General features: G+C 37.7%; 1 protein-coding gene across 1 annotated transcript; it reads left to right on the top strand.

The window, feature by feature from the left end:
• The first annotated feature begins 650 nt into the window (after window positions 1-650).
• alcamb (activated leukocyte cell adhesion molecule b) lies at window positions 651-20,770 on the top strand. The gene is made up of 16 exons (XM_046863685.1): window positions 651-851; window positions 10,440-10,543; window positions 12,874-13,087; window positions 13,178-13,242; window positions 13,947-14,034; window positions 14,117-14,293; window positions 14,699-14,823; window positions 15,654-15,786; window positions 16,259-16,371; window positions 16,450-16,576; window positions 17,224-17,339; window positions 17,933-18,065; window positions 18,456-18,485; window positions 18,753-18,867; window positions 19,060-19,181; window positions 19,356-20,770. The coding sequence occupies exons 1-15, from the start codon at window positions 797-799 to the stop codon at window positions 19,151-19,153; spliced, it is 1,689 nt and encodes a 562-aa protein (XP_046719641.1). The 5' UTR covers window positions 651-796; the 3' UTR covers window positions 19,154-19,181; window positions 19,356-20,770.
• The last annotated feature ends 5,488 nt before the right edge of the window (window positions 20,771-26,258 follow it).

Genomic DNA, 26,258 nt, shown 5'->3' with positions numbered 1-26,258 from the left:
AGTCCAAATCCATCCTCATAGTTCTTGAGTTGCTCAGTCACTTCATGAAGTTTTAGACTATTCATGTGAAACCATTTTGAGCTGCACTATGGTCTGACCTGGAGACAAAATTGATATTGTGCAGTTCAGACCACAGTACAGCTCAAAATGTTTAAATTACTACATTTGCATGTGTAGCTCTGCATTCAATCATTAAACGGCACACGTCAACGATGATAACACTATAATGAATGGACATTTGGTGTCACCCAGATGAGGATTGGTTCCCATGGAGTCATTGTTGCCACTGGATCATCAATTGGGAATACATTTATAAGGCACTAATATATAATTTCAGATTTTATACCCTATATCTATACAGCTGTTGTGGGACAATGTGCAGTGTTAAAATAACTATAAGTAAACTGCATTGGATTGAATGCAGTGTTTTTAGTTTAGTACAACACTTTTGTTAGACTTTAAGTGAATCAAAAGCTGAACAGTGGAAACAAAAAGAGAGAAACCGCTAAACCACAGAGGCCATCCCTACCAGTAAGTTTAAAAGTCTAACAAAAGTGGGAGGGGCTACATGAATTTGAAGGCGGGGCCTCGTAAACAGACCAATGGCTGTGGCGCGCTTGGGCTTGAACAGGAGGCGCACGCGGTCCGTATCACTTTTACAGTCTGAATCGTTTGTGCAACACGCTGCTCCTGTAGAGCAACAAAGGCTCCAGAGGACCTACTCTACAAAACTCACATCATTTAATTGCATTTTTTTAATCGCAAAAGGAGGCGCACTGATTGTTTTTTTTCAAGAATGCATGCGATTGCGTTTTCTGCGTGCGTCCTGATCATATCCCTGCTGGATCAAGGTAATGTCCATGAATGAATGAATGCAGTAGGGGTTATTTATATCTTTATTTATTGTGCAAGCAATTGGATAAAGAGATTGCATTTTAATACTAGAGTGCAATGATCTGATCTTGAGTCTGATCTTGCATCAGGGGTAACTATATTAAGATAAAAAATACTACAGCAAAATGCTGATTTTTTTATTCAGTATTTAATTGTTTAACCAACTTGCTGTAATTCAGTACATACAGACCTGAATGAAGTATAAGGACTGATTTAGCAGGCATTACTGCATTGAATAAACTCTTACACATCTCTGAATTAGCTCTTAGAACTAATTAAGTAATCCTTATTGTACTGGAATAAAGCTTTGATTTAAGTACAGCTTCTACTAAGGAAGTCCTTATTGTCCTGGATTAAATCTCACATCTCTGAATTAAGTACAGGGACTACTAAAGTAATCCTTATAGCATTGGATTGATTGAATGATCTCCCAGATTTATATGTGGACTCACACATACCCATATGTGGAATACTAAAGAAATGTAAAGATGTGCTCTGGTTTGGGGGGGTGGGGGGGTTTGAGTTATTTACAGCTGTGCCCATTCAGATAAGAGATCAAGTGATAGAAGTTAACTGAAAACCGTCTTCTTTTTGGAGACTGGGTGTGGGAAGTGTAGACACTAAATATGAGGAAAACGTCAGCACCTGTTGCATGGCTGAGAGACTTTACTTTGTCTAACACACTGCTATTTTGTGCCATTGATAAGGTTTTTTTTCAGGAATGTGTGTATGAGTGCGTTAGAGTAAAAGAGTGTGGTAGTGTGAAGAGGGGGTTGGTGTGGGAGAGAGGCGTTGGTTTCTTTCCCCCAGGCTCGCATATGAATGCAGCTTGTGCCAGGTGATGAAAAGGTTCATGCTGAGAATAGGTTTGCATTCTAAAGATTTGGTAATACATCTTCATTATCAGTATTTTGTGAGCCGGTGAGAATGGCCTTGTGAGAAGAACCCTTTCTGTTTAATAGAAAGGATGGTTTTTCACTTAGGGTAGTTTCGTGGTCAGACACAGCCACACGAAGATGTTGGTTTGATAATGATGTCTCGTGCTCGGGGATTGACAGCCTGTTTTGCGAGGGTGGAGGGTGCACACGTGTGATCTCGGTGTCGTTATAGTTGAGTGCAGCCCGCATTTCCTCCAGTGCGGTGAAACTAGCTAGGCATTGAACTTAACGTGATAAACAGGTACCGGTATCTTCTGAAGGCCGAAAAATCTTCTTTGAACTTTGATTCTCTTGTAACACTGCGACATGTTCGACCAGATCATATATGGCTTACTGGTCATTGGAGGAGTCACAGAAAAGTAGCCTTAGTGAGGCATCTGTTTTTTGTTCTTGTGGTTCTCCTGGCCTCCCCCACCCCCTCGGGTCTCATACATAAACACACACACACACACACACACACACACACACACACACACACACACACACACACAAATGTGCAGGCACATACACGCACACAGTGTTGGCAGAGCCACACCTGGCCCAACTAGTTTAGCTGGTGGGATTCTCTGGTTTATTTTTATTAGAACGTCCCCTTCCCCGTCTTCCAAACAAATACTTAGATACTTCTCCAATGTTCGAATATTTAATTGTTTTTGTGATTAGATCAACATTTTCATCGAGCTTTTTCTCGGTTTATTTAGTAAGCAGGCTAGTTTTTTTTTTTTGCTTGGTTAAATTGATTTATTTCTTTTGAGCAAGAAAAAGAAATCACTTATCGATACACATTATATTCCCTTTTTTCATAATTTTTTTATTTGCAATTGTCCAATATTCAGCGTAGAAAAAGTTGCTCAAATTTACCTTAACATAAAGTGAATTATAAAATAAAATGGTAAATCCATCCACCCCCCCAACCACAATTCCTCTTTCCTGGGAGTGCACCTATTCATAAGAGCGACTTTATCTGTTATCGAGCAAAACAAGAGAACAATTGTTTCTGCATTCGAAAAGGAGGAGATGTGTTGCTTTTTACGACCGACAGAAGGACGACTCTGCCGCTCTTGCAGCGCAGGAACGGGTCCCATTGAAATGCGCTTAAGGTGCTTTCTAGAAGCTCTAGTGCTCCTGGAGGTCCACCCTGCTTTGGACAATGAGACAAGTTTTCCCCTCCCTTTGTTATGCACTTTACCCCCGTGGGCCGCATTGTCCGATGGGTTTTTCCTAACCGGCACATGTATCTCCAAGTGAGGAGTTCTTCTTTCGAATTTAACACAAGTGCATACACCCCCATGGAGAGGTTCTTATCTGTTCTATGTCCTTTATTTCCTTTATTTGAGGATCCTGGGGCTCATATGAATGACTGCACCCCATGCGGCTGCAGGCTCTCAGTCTGAAATATGCCATCAGGTCTATTTACATTTTGTGAGAGTGGAGTGACCGGAGCAGTTTTTTTCTTTGATTTACAGTAATTTGGTGTCATCTAATATTGACCTACTCTATACGGTCTCAGTGCTTCATTCTGATTAGGTGAAGAAAGAGAATAAGTACTGTACCCATTGTCTATCATGCTATCACCTTAAAACAACTTTATTTAGCAGGTTTATTTAGCTGTTGAGCACAAAGGAGCGTCACTAAGATTTTTAGAGCTCATAATCCTGCTTAGGGCGTGCCAGGGTTTAGAAAATAAAGCCAGATCTTATGGTAAATCTAAGACAGAGTATGTGTTTCTTATCCCGACGTGATCTTCAGGAGCCTTTTTTTGCGCCAGTCGACATTTATTTGAGAAATTCCCTTCACAAGGAAAGGAATACTTCTCAAACTGCCAGCCATTTGAATGTTACACATGACTGAATCAGAGGCTGTACATAGACCGACTGCTGTAAAGTCATTGGTCATGAATTGTCAGTGGCTCCAGACTCATTTCCCTTTTCTCATCATGTGCAGTCACAGTTAAATAATCGATGGTCTTTTGGTGTCTTTCATGTCCAAATGGAGCGTAAATTATACAAGATTTGCAGTTACGTGGGAAGACAAATATTTCGACTATAAACATATATTGATGTTTTAAAGTGTATTTATGTGTCTATAAATCAATAGACATGAGATTTCAGACTCGAAACTTCAATGATGAAAAAAATTAACTAAACCACACCGTTGTTTCACTAAGATACTTCCTGTTCAACTGGTTTGGGGGGTGGCACACTTTTGGTAGTTAAAGGCAAATACTGTATTCACCCGACAACTCTCACCAAAATATTGATAATTAATAGCCGTTAGTGGTCTGGATATGTAGATCTCGGCATTGCAGCCACTTTCCCAAACTTCTTTTAAGTACAGCATTTTAGAGCACTGTAAATTGTAGCGTGAAATTGCTCTGCCGCATACTTCTACAGAAGATCAGCGCTGAACTGTAAGCAAAAGCCTGATTATGAGACACGGATTGCTTGCGGTTGGTCAAAAAAAGGAGAATAGGCTGCAGGTGGGGCAGTCTTTCATTAGGGCAAACTTTGATGTTACTTTGCTTTGAGTATGCAAGCCAACACAGACTGCCACTGCAATTTGGAGCAGACACACCTGTTCCAGGTGTGCGGTTCCATAGCGTAGAACGTTTGAAAGTCTCTTTTTCCTGCATTTCTATTGTCTTTAAGCCTCTGTGTTAGCCCAAAGAGCACTGCTTCAACAGCTCCTGACAGTTTTCCTCACACAGGGGGAAGAGTCAGCTATAAAAAAAAGTTATCCATTGACATTTTTGTAATCTAGGGTAACTCAGGTTGAAGCATGCGAACCGGCTTAATGAAATTATATGAATAAAAGCGTAGGCTGTGCGTTCCTTAGACCTTATATTAATGCATTCTTGATAATAGGATGGTGCATAAGCAGTCAAACTGTAGCTGGGTTTTTATGCTTCAGGATGAATCCTCAAGGCAGGACAGATCAAAGTGATGTAGGCAGGTTAGGACTTGCATGGCTTCGTAATTTCCTGTTCCGGGCAGGCCCCTAACCAAGTAGGAATGTAAAATGAATGTGTAACATGCAAACCGAGACTGACTTAATTAAAGTCCTCTTGGAGGGGTTGTTACTCATTACCATGGACGCACACGGCACAGTGAAGGGAAAAATACGGGTATGACCACAACAAAATTTTATATTTTAAAGCTATTATTTGTTTTCCATTCTGCACAGACGATCTACAGTATGTTTGCTGTTGTATTTACATAGCTTTTGTTTGTGCAAGTAACATGGGCTTATTCTTTCTCACTACCAACCTTTCCATTTATAAAAGGTGTCGGTAAATCAAGAGAATGTTCATGTCAAAGCAAGTTAGCTGACCTTCGTTTTTTGGCACCAGTTCCGATTGCCAGCTGTGACCGCCTTCCTACGTCATGCATGCAAATGCTGATACTATGAACACAGCTCTGCAGGTCTTGGAAATTCAAATCTGCTATGTCTGAATGCATTTTTTTTTTGATGCAGTAGCCATTGTGAACAAAACCACATGCAGTCACCAGGTGCTAAATCACGCTGGTTTTTAATGATTCCTCATTATGGGAGACGATGCTGGATATTATTTTAATGGATTCTGGCCCCCAGAGGCATCTCCCATCAAATTCATAATTTAGCTCTTAATGGATGTGAATCCGGAGTGCACTTATCTCGTAACCTGCAAAAACGACTTTTGTTTTTATGAAGCATTTACTCGATGCAGGCATTTGCTGACTTAATTTATGGCAGTTTCAAGAAGCTTTAATGGGACCTGCTCATTAGATTGACACAAGGACATTTGGGAAAGTAATATGGGCTGGAAATCAATTTCAACACTTAGAAAATGGCCATCTCGATTTATCCAAGACACAGCCTTACTGAACTTTACCGTCCTAAAGGTTAATAATCAGTGGTTAGTGAACGCTAAACTCTTCCCATAAAAGCTGTTCCATCCTCTTAGTCGATGTTATGGCCTAGAAGAAACATTATTTATTGTACAATGCTGGCTTGATAAGACATTAGACCAGAGGGCGAAAACCTATTAGGAATGAGAAGTGCATTATATCACAGGGCTTCAATGGCTTAATTAGACACACACTAATAGACAGATAGGCAGCTTAATTGGCTTAATATAGATAGGCATTTCACTGGCATAATGCCCATCTGTGTTTGTCACTTTCCCTGATTAAGCAGATAACCCCTTTTTTTAAACCAAAAAAAAAACATTAAGTTCCATCATCTGTATTTTTGTGTAATTTATATCATTAATTCGACATGTGTTGCAAAGCCTATCTACTTCTAATTCCTCCCCAAAGGCATTATACCGAAGAAAGGTGATCGGTAGTGCATTACACCGCCTTTGTAAATACACTTCAGTGATCTGTGATGCAAAATATGAGCCGAAATAAAGATCTGTGGGGCGTTTCACTCTGTGACTGTCAGTGATAGACGGTGTGAATTGGCTGCGAGCCCTATGCTGCGTGTTCATGCCTATGCATTTTTCTTATCCGCCCTTTGTGGTGCTGTTGTGCTTGGCTCCGCAAAAATCCAAAATAATCCATTTTAAACTGTTAATAATCTGACGATCAAGGGAAAAAATTCAGATGTCTTTTTGTTTTTGAGAAACACGAATTTATATTTGTACCATATATATATATATATATATATATATATATATATATATATATATATATATATATATATATATATATCCATCCAATTTGCTAAGGACATTAGCCCAATAGGCTTTATGATGCAATCAATCATACAATCAATACATAAAATCAATACAGTACAGTTACATACCGCTGAGGTAATAAAGCCAAGGACACAGTTATATTCTTACCTAATGTTATAATGATGAATATTTCTTGATGATACATGTCATTTCAATCCAGCTATGTGAAACTTTAATACAGGTTTAGAATATGAATGTTGTGAAGTGTGTGTTTTGTGTTGTATTTGTATGTGCAGTGGATAGAAGTCTTTAGACATTGTGTGATACTTTGGCACCAGATGAGTGATGGGTGAGCGCAATGTTTAAACAAAGCACCTGCTAACAAAAGAAGATTGAAAATTGGGGGATGGGGTGGATTTGTTTACTTCACCTGGTCCACAGTCATCAGCGCAGAGGAAACACACACACACACACACACACACACACACACACACACACACACACACACACACCACAGCACATTTGCAGATCCCTCTTTGTGTGCTCATCTGGTGCTCACTACTCTAATGTAGGTGTTATGGCGTGTTCTGTTTGTTGAGCGGGATTAGATGAAGAGGAAGGTTTTTTAGGGCAGCACTGCCTGTGGCATCCAAGGAACATAAAGGCTATTATAAACGCTTGTATAAAATAGACATCTGTTATAGCAATTCAGGTCAGATGAGTTAGCCATTTTGCCCTCTTGCCATGCTAATCCAGTCAAGCCATGGCAACAGAAAAGAAAGTAAAACAGAAAACAGCTTCAAAAGAACAAAAAGGTTCAAACCCAGATTGTGTATGTTATCAACATTTTTTTCAGACAACTCACTGAAGATGTATCTTTCATGAATATGTGATGATTAAATCAGCAAAGATAAATATTTCATGTGTATTCGCAGACTAAGTTACTACGGTCATTTCTAAAAACCTAGACCGCATTCACATTACCAGGTTGAATTCATTGTTTTGGATTCCTGTGGACCATGCAAGATTGGTACTGATATTTGCATGCACAGCATTTCTGAGGAAAGACGCTTACACATTAAAGAAAGACATGAGTCACTCATTGTTACGAATGCGATCCATCCGGATAGAGAAATCTGATCTGATCGAGAACACCGGAAGATCCGTACGTCAAAGTCTTATCGTTACGACTTAGACAACCTTTATGTGGGCATTTTTTGAATATCGATTTGCTTGATTAGTGACTTTTAAAACGGTGTTTTGCAAGCTGACTTAACCGATAACATAAAAAAGGCAAACAAAAGATGTTATCTCGTTCTTTTTGTGCGCCATTTTTGAAAAACGTGCAAGTAGAGACAAAGATCTGTCTTGCAACAAGTCTGTTCAGGTCATAAATCTACAGCAGAGGCTTCTGTTGACAGGTATGACAGGTGACTACATCTGTGTTCGCAGGATGGTGCGTCTGGGATTCATTTAAACACAGGCATGCAAGTTTGTAAAATAGAGCCTTCACATCAGGCTTATGTACGTGCAGTTTCTGTCAAAGCTGTCGAAATGTCTTGAAAATGTAATGTGTGGTTGGGGAGGAAATGGTTGCTTGGTTCTAATTTGACATCACACTACTTGACTTCTTGGACTGCTCTAAATGTAAGCTATAAACAGCTATAGCAGTAAGCTAACCATCACTTCTAACTTTAGCTTGCTAGCTAATATATAAAGCCAAGAACAAAGCTACAGTCTCTTTGTCTGCTAAAAGACAAATGTCAGTGGATGAAAAACACACCAGTAGAGAATGAAGTACAAAATTACACAGAAACACACGAATTCAACTAGTTCTCCACATACTGTATATCCTTCACTTTAGAAATAATGACTGGTTAACGATACAAACTCGGAAATAAAGAAAATCAGCGGATAATCTTTCTATCGTGCATCAATTCTCACTATTTTTAATAAATTGTTAATAGTTTATATTATTTCCACCAGTTATCCCCCATGATTGGCAGCTGGCTCGTGCCTGTCACAGTGTCACTTGTGCCAGTCAGAATTCCTTTGTGACAGATGGGTGTGATGTGTTTCGACACCTCTGATCTGACCTATGACATAGGTGTATGCATTTCCTGCCTGACACTCTGTAACCCAGTGCTGCTAATAAACTACTGCCTCAGGGTTGATTGATTTAACAATAAAAACACTTTACATGTCGAAATAAAAATTTGCATTTGTACATGTTGATTTGCATATGCAGGCATATATGCACTTATGAGCTGATATTTAGTGCAACGTTTCTGCTTTGAAAATATTTGTATAGTGTTGTGCAATACTCGCTTAACAGCTAGTTACATTACATCACGTACCGGTTCAACCACGAATTGAACAAACCATGAATGGTTTATGAAATTTGATCTTTGACTGGGTTTAAACGTGTCAAAAAATACAAGGGCACAATTAGCAGACAAAATGTCAAGTCGCTCAAATCGGGACTAGAATTTTTTTTAACCTCCATTTTTCTGGGTCTCTTATTTCGATTTATATATAAAGTTTCTGTTAATTCATTTCCCATATTTTATGTAAGAAGTAATTTCTTTTACTTCTATTACAAAATAATAGTTTGGGGAGTTTAAATGTGAACTCAGCTTGTTATATCATGACACAGATTCAGTCATTAAACCTATAATTACTAGAAAATGGCATGGTGTGCAACATCTTTAAGGGACTTAACATGCAGCCTAGCAGCATGTTAAGTCTCTTAAAGATGTTGCACACCAATAAATGAAATATTGTTTTTTATGCTATAGTTTGCTTACGATTATATACCTACTGTTATGTAATTGATGCAGGTAGGACAGGTGAAGGTTTTGGAGGATGTGCTGTGTATTGGATAGATGGTGTGTTTGTCTAAACCTGAACCATCTGAAGATGTGCTGAAAATAGTTATACATGTATGGAAAATGGAGGGATAAGCAAGTATTAGAGACTAAAGTATGGCTTGTCCATAACCATATATCAAATCATATCACATCAAATCATATCAATTAGGAGACCCAGAACATGTTTTAGCATAAAAAATACCCTCGTGCACAAAGCCAGCTCCTTGAAGATATGGGTTGGAGTGAAAGATCTTGGGTGGCCTGCTATAGCACTCAGACCTCAACCCTATTTACTGATTGCACCCCAGACCACCTCACCCTACATCAGTACCTGACTTTACTAACGCTCTTATGGCTAAATAAGCACAAATCTCCACAAGTACAGTCCAAGCTCTAACATCTGGTTATCAGTGGGGTCTAAATGTGAACGGGGATGTTCAAAAAGCACATACAAATGTTGTGGTCAGGTGTGCACAAACCTTTGTCCTTATAGTGTATGTAACTTCATTAAATCTTAGTAAATTTAGCTAAACAAGACAAATTTCACATAGTCTTAAATGGATATTTTAGTTTTTTTATACTGTTACTAGATAAATCAATGGGGATGATTCTGCAGATTTGGGATGAAACAGGTATCTCTAATGAGTTTAGACTATATATAGTATTAAGCCTGAATATATTGCATACACACTATGCTGCATAGCAGTCTATAGTCAGTCCATATATAGCTTAGAGTGACGAATCGCTACAAGGAATCACAACCCTGGAGTGTTGTTTAAAGGGAAGAAAAAAGCTATGCACTTTATTTCAATTCCATGGTAGCGTTTGACTAATTTTTGAATATTCAAAATCCCTGGCTGCTTTGCCTGTCAAGCAGACGAGGACTTTCAGCGCAATCCAACAGGATTCAAATTTGATAGGAGAAATTAAACCTTTAAACCTGCTTGTTCTTAAATGTACTCTTTAAATAACTAATGCGATTGTATGGCTAATATTTGAAGTCCTCAAAAATGGCACTACTATTGTTCTGCTTTGTTACCTGCCCCTTCCTGAAGTTTTTCTTCTGTTTTGTTTCAGTGACTGGACAGCCCATAGTGGGTAAATATGGGGAAACTGTTGTGGTGCCTTGCAACAAAGGAAGCATCAAACAAGAGGACATCATATTAACTAAGTGGAAATATGTAAGTATATTTCCACATTTGAACTTTTCTGTTTATTGGCATTTGCATGTCAGAAACTGAGATCATGTGCTAGTAGTCTGGTTGTGAGTTAAATTTGAATTGTAAGTTGCTTCAGATTAAAGAATCTCCCAGATGTAAATTGGTTAAAAAGAAACCAGAAGTGATAGATGTTGGGAAACTTTACAGATATGGTTTTAGGGCTTCATTCAGACTTGAGTAATGTGAAGCCAGTGAGAAATTAGTTTTCAATTTCATAGGTAATGTTGGTTTTGAGATCACAGACATAAATACAATCATTGTGCATTGTTCAGAAATGTGATGTTTTACCAACAGTGCATGTTTTAGTTGCCCCCCCTATTTTTTCTCAAACATAGGAGAGTTTTAACTCCAGCAGGACAACAGTATACATTGAAAAAATGATAGGATGGCATTTTGTGTAGATTTTATTGGTTTTATTACCAAGTGTGCTCACACACATAGAAGGAATTATGGTGAAAGAAGCTTTTAGATACAACAATATTTAAAATGAATAGAAGAAAGATTTATACACAATGCAAAGTCAGGATAATGTGTACATTATCTCACAAAAGTGAGTACACCCCTTCACATTTCACAATCCACCATTGACATTTAAAGTGTCAATATTTTATTTGAACACCACTGTTATCCAGCACTGTCTCAATTCTCCTGCGCATGGAATTGACCAGAGCTGCACAGGTTGTTGCTGGGATCCTCTTCCACTCCTCCATAATGACATCACAGAGCTGCTGGATGTTAGATACCTGGCACTTCTCCACCTTCCGCTTGAGGATGCTCCACAGGTGATCTATAGAGTTCAAGTCTGGAGACATACTTGGCCACTCTATCACCATCACCTTCCTCAGCAAGGCAGTTGTCATTTTGCCGGTGTGTTTGGGTGTTTTCATGTTGGAAAACTGTCGTTCGCCCCAATTTCGGGAAGAAAATGTTCTGCTTCTGAATGTCACAGTACATGTTGGAATCCATATTCCCTCAATGATCTGCAGCTCCCCAGTACCAGCAGCACTCATGCTACCACCACCATGCTTGTAGACAAGACATAATTTTCTTGGTGCTCCTCACCAGGGCGTCTCCACACATGCTGGACACTGTCTGAGCCAAACAAGCTTATCTTAGTCTCATCAAACTAGACGACATGGTTCCAGTAATCCATGCTCTTAGACAAGTTGTCTTCAGCAAACTTTTTGAGGGCTTTCTTTTGCTCCAGCTTCAGAAGAGGCTTCCTTCTGGGACGATGCATGCAAACCAGCTTGTTGCAGTAGGCGGTATATGTTCTGAGCACTGACAAGCAGACCTTCTACTTCTGCACCCTCTAAACAATGCTGCAGCACTCATGTGTCTGTTTCTTGAAGCAGCTTCTGCACATGACGCACAGCACGAGGACTCGACTTCTTTGATCGACCGTTGTGAGGTCTGTTTCAAGTGGAACCCATCTTGGAAAACCTCTGTATGACCTGTTCACTGTACTGTAAATCAGTTTCAGGGTGTTACCGATATTCTTATAGCCTCGGCTATCTTTGTGGGGAGCAACGATACTAATTCTCAAATCCTCAGAACGTTTTTTTGCAATGAGGTGCCATTTTGAAGATCCAGTGGTCAATATGAAAGAATTGTACTCAAAGCACCAAATTGTAACTGCTCTAATACAAGATACACAAATTTGTATGGTCCTGTCAAGCAGAAAAAACTTTAAACAAACAAACTAAAATGGTAAATTGTTCACACTTGAGCTGCTTTTCTCTGTAACATTACTGTACACCCAATTTATATCACTTGTCAGCAACAAGAATTTAAGTGAAAGAAGGAACTCTGGACTCACCTCCAGTATCCCTCAAAAGCAGCTATTCATTTTTGCCTATATGCTTATTAAAAAATTAATTGTGCTGTATTAAATATTATTTTATAGGCTGCCAGGCAACTAATGTGAATCTAAAACATTACATTGAACATTTTATGGTCACATATTGACATGATTGCTTTCTATTTCATTATCGAATTATTTTCCTTCTTCTTATTTTAATATTATTATATTACATGTTTTTTTATAAATATTCAAAATGTTAGGAGGAAAAACCTGTCCTATGTCTCGTTAAAAAAAAATAAAAATTTGACCAGCTTGATATTTTAATATTCTGATTGGGCCACACAGAAATTTGCATTAAGAGAGAACTTTTCCCCGGGTAAATATCGATAGTATAAATCTGCAATCAGCAATGCATTCAAGCTCTATGCGAATACACCGTAAGCACAAATGTAGCTATTCTAAGAAATGCGCAATTCTATTCCCCCAGACCGAAGTGGACAGCACCACCGGCGATCTTCTGACATTGAAGGCCCAGGGTGTCACAATACAGCCAATTGCGGAGTACCAGGGCAGAGTCAACATAACTAAAGACCTCAGCCTGGAAATTCTTCAGGCAAAAATAACTGATCAGAAGACCTTTACCTGTATGGTTGTGACAGCTGCAGACATATTTGAATATCCGGTTCAAGTGACCATTCAGAGTAAGTATATTCTCGAATAACTGAAGAGTCCGAAGCATGCTAAAGAAATCAGATGTTCATTAAATGCTGCAATCTTCTCTTCTTCTGCAGAGGCCCCTTCTCAACCCACAATCACAAATCAAGCCAAAGTGATGCAGCTCGGCAAGCTAATGACGGTATGTCATGAACTTCACGCAGTACCGACTTATTTTTGTCTGAAGGTATGGCTTGTTGGGTGTTAAACAAAATGTTGAAGGCATCCACCCAAAAGCCTGGAGCAGAATTAGGTAATATCTTCTTAATTGGTGGTTTGGCTTCTTTCTGAGAATAGTAAGACCAGAATGATTCTTATGAGTTATATAAAAGTGTCTTATGTTTATTAATCTAGCTGTGCTCAGTCTCTATTAATGTCTCTTGACGCTTAACAGTCTTCTACTGTTTCTGATCCATTCTCGGCTTTCATATTGTGTCCATGGCATTGTAAAATTCAAAGGAATAGATTTGAAGTTATCAAAAACAGGATGTAACTTTTAGTACATTTGAGAGAAACCCTGAATTACTGGGAAGGTCTGCTTATTGTCCGTCTCTCTTTTTTGACTTCCCCACACTTTGTCCTGTTTTATTTAAAATGATAGAAACAGCCACTTGAATGGACTGATAGTGGCTGCTTGATGACACAGTGCAGCTGAAACATATCTTGTAGCACAGAAACGGACTTTGAAACTCTCACTATAAATCGGCTATAAAAAAATCTGAAAGGTTTTGTGGCTGTAAAATGTGCTTTTTGACTGTCCTAAAAGTTCAACTTTTTTGTGATAAACAATTAAAGGTAGGATTTATTGGAATTCAACTGTTAAATCATTGGTTCGTATTTTTCCAGCTGGCAGAATGTTCTACTAAGGATGCCATCCCACCTGCCAAAATCATCTGGCTGAAGGACAATGTTGAACTCAATTTAGATGGAAAAGGTATGGCTTGGAGGTTTGAAGATTGAATCACGAGTAAGACTTATACTTAATATAACTACTTACATTATTTTTATTGTTTTAGTGGGTAATATCACAAGTTCTGAGCAGAAAGACAAACAAACCGGGTTTACAAGTTCGTCCTCCAAGCTCGAATACGCAGCTACAAAGGAAGATGCGAATGCTAAGTTCACTTGTGCGGTCCATCATAAGAGTCTTGCCTCGGACCTTGTGTCTGCTCCTATGACCTTCGCCGTCCACTGTAAGTCCCCATCCTCTGGGTTTGTTTTTTTTTTTTGAGTAAATGTGAAATGTTATTTGTAATTGGAAATTTTTCAGGTCAATATTTTGAATAATTTAATCAATTTCCACTTACACTAGAATATCAGTGTTTGCCAACTGGATAAATTGCATTCAAAAGCGCATAGAGCTGCGATGTTGAAGCTTGAATAGGGCTTTGTTGCTTGCCTCAGGGCATGATTACAGCCAGCCTGGCCCTGCTGCTACTCTCAAAAGCTCTCCTCATTCGGAAAAAAACTCTGCTCTCGAGACTGAGAACCTCTCAATGGCTCATTATGACCATCTGCTTAGCGGCTTCATCTGTTTGCCCCTTCTGTAGCCTTCCATCTGAGCTAATTCCTTGGTTTCACACCTCTTCCCTTCACAGACCCCAGTGAAAAGGTCAGCCTCCAGGTCGTGTCTGCAGTCCCGATAAAGGAGGGAGACAATGTGACCCTGAAATGTGCGGCTGATGGGAACCCCCCTCCGACTAGCTACAACTTTTATATCAAGGTATGTAGAGCACGTCTGGCTCTTTACAGTCTGAGCTCATTCTTAATGCGAAAGTGGCTTTTTAGGTTCATATGGGCTACTGCATAATTAATACATACTACAGTATTACCCTTCATCAACAATGCAGCAGCAATTAGCACTGGAAAGAAAAAGACAGAAGTGGTTGTCCATATGTCCATTATTTCCCCCCCTTTTATTCATCTCCAGTAGACAGAAGGCTGAAGTTCTTTTGAAAAAGAGGCATGTCGGAAAAAACACTACTAAGAAATTAACACTGCGGCATGGTCTAACAAATTTACTTCTGTATAAAAATAAGGCAGTCGAATTGTTATTAATTTTTAAGCATAGGTAGCCCCTGAGGTACGATGGTTCGGCTTAGATTATTCGATCTTATGATGACGATAGCAAAATAACAAAATTCAACTATACAGTTCTGATTTCAACCCTAAACCTAAATAAGCTGAGAGCATATGCTTTTTAAATGTATTTTTTTATGTTATTAAAAACGATTTACTGAAACTTCTTACATAGTGATCTTACATAGTAGCTTAGTGGTTAAGGCATTGGATCTGAAGGTCATGAGTTAAAATCCCAGCCACACAAAGTTGCCACTACTGAGTAAGGCCCTTACCCCCATAGCTGCTCAGTTGTATAAATGAGATAAAGGTAAGTCGCTCTGGATAAGGGCGCATGCCAAATGCAGTAAATGTAAATTGGCAACACATTTTGCCCATAAAAGTCAGGCAGAACCATTTACTGTGCAAAGCTTTATAGGAAAGGTGATCTCTGATCTGAAACCGGCTAAATATGCTTGAATTGAACTGTTTGCAGGGAAAAAGGTGACCAAAGAGAACTCGGACAGTTACACAATCACCGGCGTTACCCAGGCCGACAGCGGTGAATACAAGTGCTCCCTGGTGGACAACGAAACGAAGATGGGCTCTACCAGTTTTACTGTTATGTGTAAGTCATGCAGATATTCTTAGATTACATTTGACCCAAATGCATGTGTGGGCCTAGATCAGAACCCAATCTAATACGTGGCCAAGTAGTTGTTTTAGACGATTGTAGGTTAAACGATGTGTTGTTTTTACACTTCACCGGGCATGCCCATATCACTGCAGGCACCTTGTCTGCATTCAACACATCCAGTAATGCATTTTGTAAATACAGGTTTGTGCTGATGGTGCTGACAGGAATGAACTACTTGGCAGGATTATAGTTTTGTTTTGTTCACTGAAATGGAAAATGTGGGTTGTTTTAGCATTTTAAGTCTTTTATAAGACAAAGTTATTGGCCAACATTATTAAGTAAAGTCAAGTCAAAAAGACGAAACAAAAAAACCCCAAATAATCTGCAATCGGTGATGCACGTGGTCATAGATAATCAAATACAGAGAGATAAAGATTGCTGTCTATGTCTTGTTTTTCTGTAGACCTGGATATCACCAGCATCACCCAAGGAAAGATTGCTAAGCGTTTATCTGAGAGCTTTGAGGCAACATTAGTGGTGAACTCCTCTGACAGTGTGCAGGTCTCATGGACAAAGGTAAAATAACAATTTTACACTAAGGTAAAATAATATTGTATCAGATTTCTCATTTGTAATAACCGACAAACTTTACAGAACAACGTCAAACTGGATGCAAAACCCAAGTTTGACAAGCTGAAGTACTCAGACTCTGGATTGTACGAGTGTGTGGTGTCCATGGCTGGAATTGTCAAAAAAGCATCATTTGAACTGAGTGTCCAAGGTAAGAGTGGCATGTTTGTGTCAATTTTATAATATTAGTACACCTTATCCTCAGTTTGAGACATATTTACCCTTTACCCTTATCATATTTTGTCTCCATTTGCTGTCATATTAACCTCCACTCTTCAGGGAAGATCTTCCACTAGATTTTACAGCGTGGTTGTATAGATTAGTGCTCATTCAGCCACAAGGGTGTTAGTGAAGTCAGGTATTGATGAAGAGTGAGGAGGACTGGGGGTCAGCGTTCCAATTCATCCCAAAGGTGTTCTATAGCAGGCCACTCAAGATCTTTCACGCCAACGCATTTAAAGCATATCTTCATCTGGCTTTGTGCATAGTGGCATTGTCATGCTGAACAGATTTTGGTCACCTGGTTCTAGTTAAAGAAAATTTGTATCTACTGCATCCAAATACATCTAATACAATTGTGTGCCTTCAACTTTGTGGTAACAGTTTGGGAAAGAAGCATATATGACTGTAATCTTTTAAAATAGCCACTGAGTACAAAATAACAGGTACTGAAGTCTGAATTGGGGGGGTCTAATCTAATTTGCTATACATTTACTGTAAATACTTGTTCGGCTGTATTACTGAGCCGACATCATAAAGTTGTGTTTTTTAAATTGAACGACTGCTGATGACTTGTAGGTGCTCCGGTTATCACTAAGCTGACTAAGCATCCTAAGAACGGAGGCAAACTTCTGAGCTGCAAGGCTGAAGGTTCACCCAAACCCACCGTGCAGTGGAGCATCAACGGCACTAGTGTAAGCTGCTGGCACTCTTATGATGTGACAAATTTTATTCGAGACTGCACTGTGCATGATGTATGACCAGGCAAATTAATGACATAATGTACCCAATAAGTGATGTACACAAAAAATAAAAAATAATGTTTTGTTTTAACTGCTACAAAATGAGGGGTTAGTTAAATGTAGTTAACCAGTAATAAGTACTTTTCAAGTAGTAGGTATTATGACATGTCTATTTTATATACTGTGATTTATATAGAGATTATAGACAATAGATTATAGGCACAATTACAAAAAACTGCCCTTAAAAGTGATTACCGAATGTGCATTTCATTCACCGTCTTTTTTTGTGCTCGCAAATTACTTATGCAGTTGATTACTTTGAAAACTCATGAGAAGAGAATGGCAGTAGAGAACAATATGAGACTATACTTCCCTTAAGTGGTGCATAGTGAAGCCACACCTATACATTAAAAATCCCATCTACACATTAACAAGACAAAGCAGGGAACATTTAGTACTGTTCAGTCATTAGGCACCTTGGTGCTTACAAATCTAGATAGATGCTACAATTTGTGCTCATGTGTGCCTGCGTTTGGCAATTACAGACCACTGAGAGTTCCTTTGTGGGCGGAACAGTCACCTTCAATCTCACAGTGAACCAAGCAGGCAATCAGACAATCAACTGCACGGTTTCTAATGAGCTGGGCTTCGACACAAAGAGCATTTACATATCCACACGTAAGTATAGATCTTTTCAACAGCTTCATGGATGTTTCATGTCTTAGAATGGCATTTGAGTTCAAAAACAACAGGAATTTAAGAGGATATATAACAAGAGAACCAGAAGAAAAGCTTAATAAATACACAGTAAATGGGTCCTTGATCCTGGACAGTGAAACGTTCAATGATAATTCTATTTAGCGTCAATTTATCAGTTTCTAATTGTTCCAGCAATACAGATGAAAAATTATGAATATTGTATTTTCAGGTCTGTTAGCTGGAACGAGTGCATGGTTCTGCATTTGTGTAAATTCAATGTATATTTAGAGCATAGTTACATGTTCATATGAGAATTATGCATACAATTTACTTTCAAACACTCAATTATACGCTTCTTTATGATTACAGTGTTGGATGACACAACAACGGACAAAAGGGGTGAGTTCATGAAGTTTTATAAAAACAAATACTCTCCTGGCAGCAAATGCCATGCAAAGTGACATTAACTGTAAAGTACAAATCATGAATTAGTGACTATATTAGCTATTTGAAGCCTGACCTGGATGAATGAATAGCATCTATCCGTGAAAACATTATTCACAAAGCATTATTGCACCTGTGGTTGATTTACTGACAATATTTTTTATTCATTCTTTCATCCGAATCACTTAAAATGTTTGTAACTTTTTTTTTTCCGTTAAACAGAGCAAACAGAAGACTCTAAAAATCAGACACAAGTAGTAGTAGGTGTCGTCATAGGTCTGATCGTGGCTGCTACTCTTCTTGGTCTGGCCTACTGGTTCTACATGAAGAGAACAAGGTAAAAACCACTGCAATACACAGTGCTACTGTAATAGCTACTGTAATAGCTACAGTGATTGCTGATGAAGTTTCCTGAACCACCATAATATATATATAAAACCACTGCAGAACAATGTTGTAATTTTGTATTATTAAAACACAGGGTTATAAGGCTTACCTTTTGAAATATGAACTTGTGTCCTCTACTTAGGCAAGGCACCTGGAAAACTGGAGAAAAAGAGAATGGCACAATGGAGGAAAGCAAAAAATTGGAGGAAACGCAAAGTCAAAAAGCTGATGTGTAAAACCAAAGAATATTTCCAGAGTAAGAACGTGAGTGTTTCCTCCAGACCTGGAACTTTTTCATGAGACTGATATACTGCTGTAGATTTCTAAATGCTGCATATTAGTGTATTAAATACTATTTTTGCTAATTTAAATTTAGAATTTGTCTTTGAGGAGTCATTGTCAAAATAATCTTTAATTATTTTTTTTTTTTTTTTTTAGAAGAGGTGGCAGTATTGTAGCAAACTACAGAAGCGTTTGGGAAACTGCTAGAAGGCCATCTTATTAGGTTGAACCATTATCTGATCCAGTGTGTATAGTGTATATCAGCATCCTCCTTACAAATGGGAGAATTCCGAAACGATGTGTGTTGTATAATTGTGAATCTCCTGCACAGAGGATTACCTGTGGAACGAACATGTTCAAAACCGAAATGCTAATTACGTTGCTGTTTAATATTTGGAACGTTTTATTTGCCTTTTTTTGTTTGTTAAACACAAATTTATTTTATTCAGGTCTTACTGTGACTCCATATGTGTTTTGGAATAAGAGCTGTGCCATTCTGTTTGTTCTGAGTGTTGTTGTTTTTTTCCATTTATGCTTAAAGTATAGTACTCGTGCTGTGAGTACGGTAACAGATTTCCTTTGCAGTTCATTGAGCACTTGGTTATTTTCATCAAGATGTGATTGTGATTCTCAAATAAACCATTTTGGAAGGTAAAATAAGCTTGCATGTGCATTTCCCGTGTCCAGATTTCCTTGGCATGAGAAAAAAAAAAAAAAAAAACAGTTAAACCATATACTAACTATTACATTTTAAAATCTACTTTTTTTGTAGGATTTCTACTAAATTATATGACGTAATAAGCTAATTTTGAGAAGTTCCTTTTGCCATTGACTGCAAAATACTATATTATCCATATCTACATTACTGGTATTTCCTATAATATGCTTTTTTTTGTTTGTTTGTTTTTTTACCTTAATACTGTTTTATTTGAATTCAGCCCCTTATTTTATTTTGTTAATTTACTCTGATTTAGACATGTTTTATTAATTTTATGTGTAAGAGAGGATTTCAGTTAGCAGTGTACAACAGTGTATTTTCCCATAAAATACTATCTTGATATCACAACTCTGCTAATGTAAGAATATGGGGAAAAAAAGGCCTTAAAAACACCCAATGCCAAAATTCTTTCATCAGTACCAGTAATTCACTTGTAGTCTTCAAGGTGTTAAACTTCACACAATTCGACATGTTTAGGTAGTTAATGGGAAAATGACAGATTTGCTCAACTCTGAGAAGTGAATCACAGTCTAACCCTGTATTTATAGTGCGTTCTTTCACAAATAATCCAATCTGCTACAGATGCATTCGATCCATACTAGTTCTCCGTTGTGTTTAAATCATACTTGATCAGCAGATATCAAATGTTCACATAAGACTTTCTGCTTGCTTTTCTTCTGCTTTGTATATTGTATATGCTTTATAAGAATGATTCTGCTACAGTTTTTTTTTCTCCCTTTTGCATTTAATTCATGGTTGAGACCAAAGAGGGTAGCTGTTTAAGTATTGTAAATAAGTTTTTTCCTGTTTGCCATTTTTGCTTAAATAAAGTGTACATTTTAGAAAAAAAAAATTATAACAGCAGTTGTTTTTTTTTAAATGAGTGGTGGACTTATGGCGTTTGTAAAATAAGGTTTTTGCAACACCTCAAATGATGGGCCTTAAATTCAGTTTTAATTGTACTGGGGTTTAGTTTATAGGGGAAAACACATGGGAGGAAAACTTAGGAAGGATTTAAAAGCAGAAGAAGATCCACTCTGTTCTGTGGGCTACCAAATAGTGGATTCACGTATAGAAGAGTGATGACAAACAGCACTATGTCAATAATGAACATATTTTTAAATAGAAGTCTTTGCCTGAGCGTAGGATACAATAGTTTTGAGGCACAAATCTACAGAATATAAGTACGACCATTTGAATCTTGGAACACTTAACGTCTAACTTGTATCAATAAACCAGCACTCACATATACATATATATATATATATATATATATATATATATATATATATATATATATATATATATAATATAAAACTCAAGGGTCTATTTAACAGGAACACTTGGACTCCTGCTGTTATTCAATCGATCATGCTGCAGCAGCACAGTGATGTAAATCAGGCAAATACAGTTCAAGAGCTTCAGATAATGTTCAAATCAAACATCCGAATGAGAACGAAAAGTAACTTGAGCTATTGTGTAAATGTTAATGTCAGAACAACTGCTGATCTCCTGGGAATTTTATACAGAACAGTCTCAAGTCAAGTCAAGAAGCTTTTATTGTCATTTCAACCATATATAGCTGACGCACTACACAGTGAAATGAAACAACGTTCCTCCTGAACCCTGGTGTTACATACAACAACAATCACAAAAAGGACTAGTAAGTGTTCTCACCACATAAAGTGCATCTTGTGCAACCTGGTGCAAACAGTGCAAGACAACACAAGACAGTGCAAGACAAATACACAAAATCAATAAAAAATTGCTCCGCCAGTAAACCTGTTGTAAAGAGACGTAAAGTGAACAGTAACAAAAATGTCAACAGAATGTTGTGCAGTCTCTAAAGTTTACACAGAGTGGTGCGAAAAACAAAAACATGAGGAATCTGCAGACTGAAACACTTTTATTTCATGAAAGAGAGATCAGAGGAGATATTACTGGATTGGTTTGAGCTGACAGGAAGTCTATAGTAACTCATAATAACTCTTTACAACCATGGTAAGCAGAAAAGCATTACATACACAAAATATGAGATAAATGGGTTACAGCAGCATAATACTGCATTAGGTTTCGCTTCTGTCTGCTAAAAACATGCTTTTATGGGCACAATCTGACTTAAATTGGACAGTTAACTGGAAGTTTAGGAAACTTTTTTTTACAGTCCAGTTTAGGTGAGTCTGTGCCCATTACAGCTTCAACACCCACTAATAAGAAAATTGGCAACTGTCTTGAATGCACTCAATTTGTATACATTTGATCTCACTGTGGAATAGTGAATTTCACATCGTTTAGAGTAACATTTTCTTTTCTGGGCTTATAACTACGATGCAAACACACCTATCAGTACTCTAGAACATAAAACTGCATTTATACCAAAAGTCACACTTCCAGATGACTATCTTGTTTCATTAGCACCTGGCTGCTAATGATTATGTCTGATTATGATCTGGTTTCTGAATGTTGGTTTACTTTTTTTGAGGGGGAAGAAATAACTGCATATTGCTATTTTTAGTGTCATCTAGGTTAATTGTTTGTTTATGTAAGTTGGTGAGGGCAACACACTTGTAATTTAGGCCTTGTGTCACCGGTTTATCTCAGAATTGCATTTGCCACATTAATTTGTTTGGCTGGATTTTTAAAAGTTTTGAAGGAGTTTTATGTTAAAATAATGACATTTATTAATGAAATTTTATTATTCATTGTAAAATTAAGTAAAATGTTAATAGAGTACAGTACTGTAAACATAAAATAGCATTTTTGGGGTGGCATCTCTGCTCTCCCCTTCAGCCACTGCTTGTAACCTCGGGGTAACTATGGACAATGAACTGTCCTTCTTCTCACATGTCGCTAATGTGGCTGCCTAGGTGCTTGTTCAGTCTCTTGTCGTTTCAAGATCGGACTACTGCAACTCTCTGCAGGCAGGTCTTTCCCAATGGCTTTCAGTAGCAGCACGTATCAGATTCAAAACACTGATGTTTGCCTACAAGGTCAAAAATGGACCAGCACCATCTTACCTTAGAGACCTCATCACATCTCACACTGCATCACGCTGTCTGAGATCCTCCAGCACTGCTCGACTGGTACCACCTTCTCTTAGAATGAGAGGTAAGTATACTTCAAGGCTCTTCTCTGTTCTGGCACCGAGGTGGTGGAATGAACTTCCCCTAGATGTCCGTACAGCGGAGTCACTGACTATCTTCAAGCGACGATTGAAGACCTACCCTTCCTGAAACACTTAAATTAGTACTTTCCAAGTTTGCTTTGTAGAATTCAAGAATTATATTTATATTAAGTTTACAATCTTGCATACCAGTGTAGATTTATTCATTGCACTATGGTATCGTCGCTCTGGATAGGGGCGTCTGCTAAATGCCGCAAATGTAAATGTTTATTGCAGTTTTTCGTTTATTGTGGGCATTCTTTCTTCAAGCAACTCAGATCATGCGTGCCTATATTTATTTAATGTTTCAACTCTTTTTATTTAGGATTTAGGATATGTTCACATGAATTCAGTTTTCTGAAAAGCTGAATTCTACACAACACTTTTTCAGTTATTAAATCAGACTCCCCCACAGAGTTTACTCATCTGTTAAAAAAGGTGGTACAAAAATTTGAGACAAGGCATAAATTTAAACTGCCCCATGGGTAACCCCACTCGTGGTAATATTTTGAGATTTGCCCCACGATTAGCAAAAGAAAGAATGTGTTAATGACTCCCCCTTGTGGAGAATCTTCAGCTTTCTAAACATATGTGAATGTGAGTTAGTTGCAGTCCTTAAGGTACATAAAATAAATAAATATATATATATATATATATATATATATATATATATATATATATATATATATATATATATATATATATTTTATGTACCTTAAGGACTGCAACTAACTCACATATATATATATATATATATATATATATATATATATATATATATACCAAATTTATCAAATCACATTAAAACTAGAAAACAGTTCAAGTGTACACACAAAAAGTGTGTTTTATTTATAGTATATTGTGTTTTTTTTTTAACAAGAGCTTAACAAATGTGGTTTCTGTGCACACACAATTGAGCTTTAGCAGAAATGGTATAATTATAATGAATATATTTCATTGTTCAAATATATTACACTTATATATAATGTTAAATATATGTATATTATTGTTATGATTATTTTATAAATGACTAGAAATGTGCCAGACTTCTTTGTACAGCTGGATGTTGGTGTAAGTTTCACATTTGCTCATCATCGTTTGACTTTCAATCAAATGTATTTTTGAAAGCGTAAACACAGCGCATAATGTGCTCAAATGTTATGGTATGAAACATTTATTTTGAATTCAATATTTTATCTACATTATTATTTGTAAAGCTATTATTTGCTATATAAATACAATTGTAAATAATTCCTACATTTGAATTAATTAAATAATATACACAGGATTAGACTTTCCTATCGATGTGGCGCTATCATATGTAACTGTCCTGATCCAATAGCTTAGTGAGTATTCAGAATTATGTGGACGACTGACCACTATATCAATATGAGTGCTTGCTAAAAATTCCATTCCAGAGTTTGTACTTTGCTTTGTTGTTTGTGAAGGTTTTCCACTAGATTTTGGACCATGGATGTGGGAATTTCCCATTAAACCACAAGAGAATGAGTGAGATCAGGATAAAAGGCCTGGGACTCAGTCAGCATTCATCCCAGTGGTGTTCATTGAGGTCAGTACTCTGTGCAGGCTACTCAAGTTCTACCACACCAACCTTGGCCATATTTTCAGAAGCTGAGTAAGTTCAACCTGACACAGAAGTGATTTAAACAGTTCTACTCAGAAATAATGTAGCCTGTCTTGTGCACTTCAATATCTGGTTTGGCTCAGCAGCAAATTCAGATATCAGAAGTCTACAGAAAACGGTTTAGAATGCTGAAAGTAGTCAAGAATTGTATACATCCAGAGTGGGAATAATGGATCAGAAAATCACTCTGGATCCCTCTTATCCAAGCTTCGAATCCTTTGTGAACTTTTGCCGTCTGGCCAGGGCTCAACAGAGCGCCAAACATCAGGATAAAAGTTACTTCCCACAGGCAATACACTTCATAAACAATTAAATTCTCTCCAGTGTGCAATAAAAATGTGTGATATCACTTATATTCATTTGATACTACTATACATCTTAGTATAACCCTACATTTGATTCTATTCTAATCAGTGCTCAAATTAAAGGGGGGGCTGGGGGAATCCGGGACCCCCATAAGGCATTAGAGACCTCTATGACAAGTAAAAAAATAGACTTAGGGGGTCGCCAAGATTATTTTAGTAAAAAATATATGAATTACACAACAACTGGAGACCCCCGTAAGACTTGACTTAATTCGAGCACTGATTCTGATTATATATGTATATAGCACACCTCTACATACAAATTGTGTCTGTTTATATACAGTGGTCCACGGAATTCGTGGGATGAGTTCCGAAGATTTTTGTGAAGGTTGGATGCACCCCCTACAGGCCCTATGGTACCTTACTGATTTCATCTAGACGTTGACATTTTTATGAAATTTGTTTAAAACGTTATTCCTAACGTTCCTGAACATTCGGTCCCGCTGCGGATTTCCACGAATTTCAAGATAATCCATAACAAGCTGTTAGTTGATTCAAATGAAAACCCGTAAATTTCCCTGAACCATGAGGAAAATCACTAGCAGCAGGAGACATACTTGGGCATTTGGAAGACATGCTTTTATCACAAAAATTGCTGTTTGAAACCGTTTGAAACGGAAAAAAATACACAACGAGACAACTTTACTCTGTTGACCGCTAGCGAGAGCGGGGCATCTCACAGGGCGAGAGATTCGCTTGTCCCAGCTGCATGTCCGACGTATTGTACGCTGCTGCCTGTGCCTGCTACATGGATTTTTTCTATTTTTACAATTTTGTCGTATCACTAACGTCATCGTAAAAAAAATCGTAAGTCGTGCCATCGTAACTCAGGGACCATCTGTATATATAGGGATGGGGCCATGTTTACCACTGTGTATAATCACATCTTCTGTCCATATACATATGGAAACTGAGGAAAGTTTTGGGAGAGGAATGTTGTCCTATGTGTCTGATACCTGTTTTTAGCTGCTCAACAGTTCTGGGTGTCCTTTTCTGTAATTTTCATTTCAATATGCACCAAATGTTTTTAAATGATGAAAGGCCTAGACTGCAGGCAGGCCAGTTCAGGACCAAGACTCTTCTACTATGAAGTCTATGTTATTGTAATAGATGCAGTATGTCGGTAGCAATGTCTTGGTTAAATATTTCAGGCCTTCCCTGAAAAAGA

Source organism: Silurus meridionalis, chromosome 12 (genome assembly GCF_014805685.1).
Source record: "Silurus meridionalis isolate SWU-2019-XX chromosome 12, ASM1480568v1, whole genome shotgun sequence".
NCBI lineage: Eukaryota > Metazoa > Chordata > Actinopteri > Siluriformes > Siluridae > Silurus > Silurus meridionalis.
This window is presented reverse-complemented; position numbering and strand designations above follow the sequence as displayed.

Bases quoted from the DNA above. Each gene is read 5' to 3' on its own strand.
- alcamb (XM_046863685.1), top strand. From the start codon at position 797: ATGCATGCGATTGCGTTTTCTGCGTGCGTCCTGATCATATCCCTGCTG. The intron at 16,372-16,449 runs GTAAAATAACAA...CAAACTTTACAG, and splicing joins TGCAGGTCTCATGGACAAAG to AACAACGTCAAACTGGATGC. The intron at 18,868-19,059 runs GTAAAAACCACT...TCCTCTACTTAG, and splicing joins TTCTACATGAAGAGAACAAG to GCAAGGCACCTGGAAAACTG.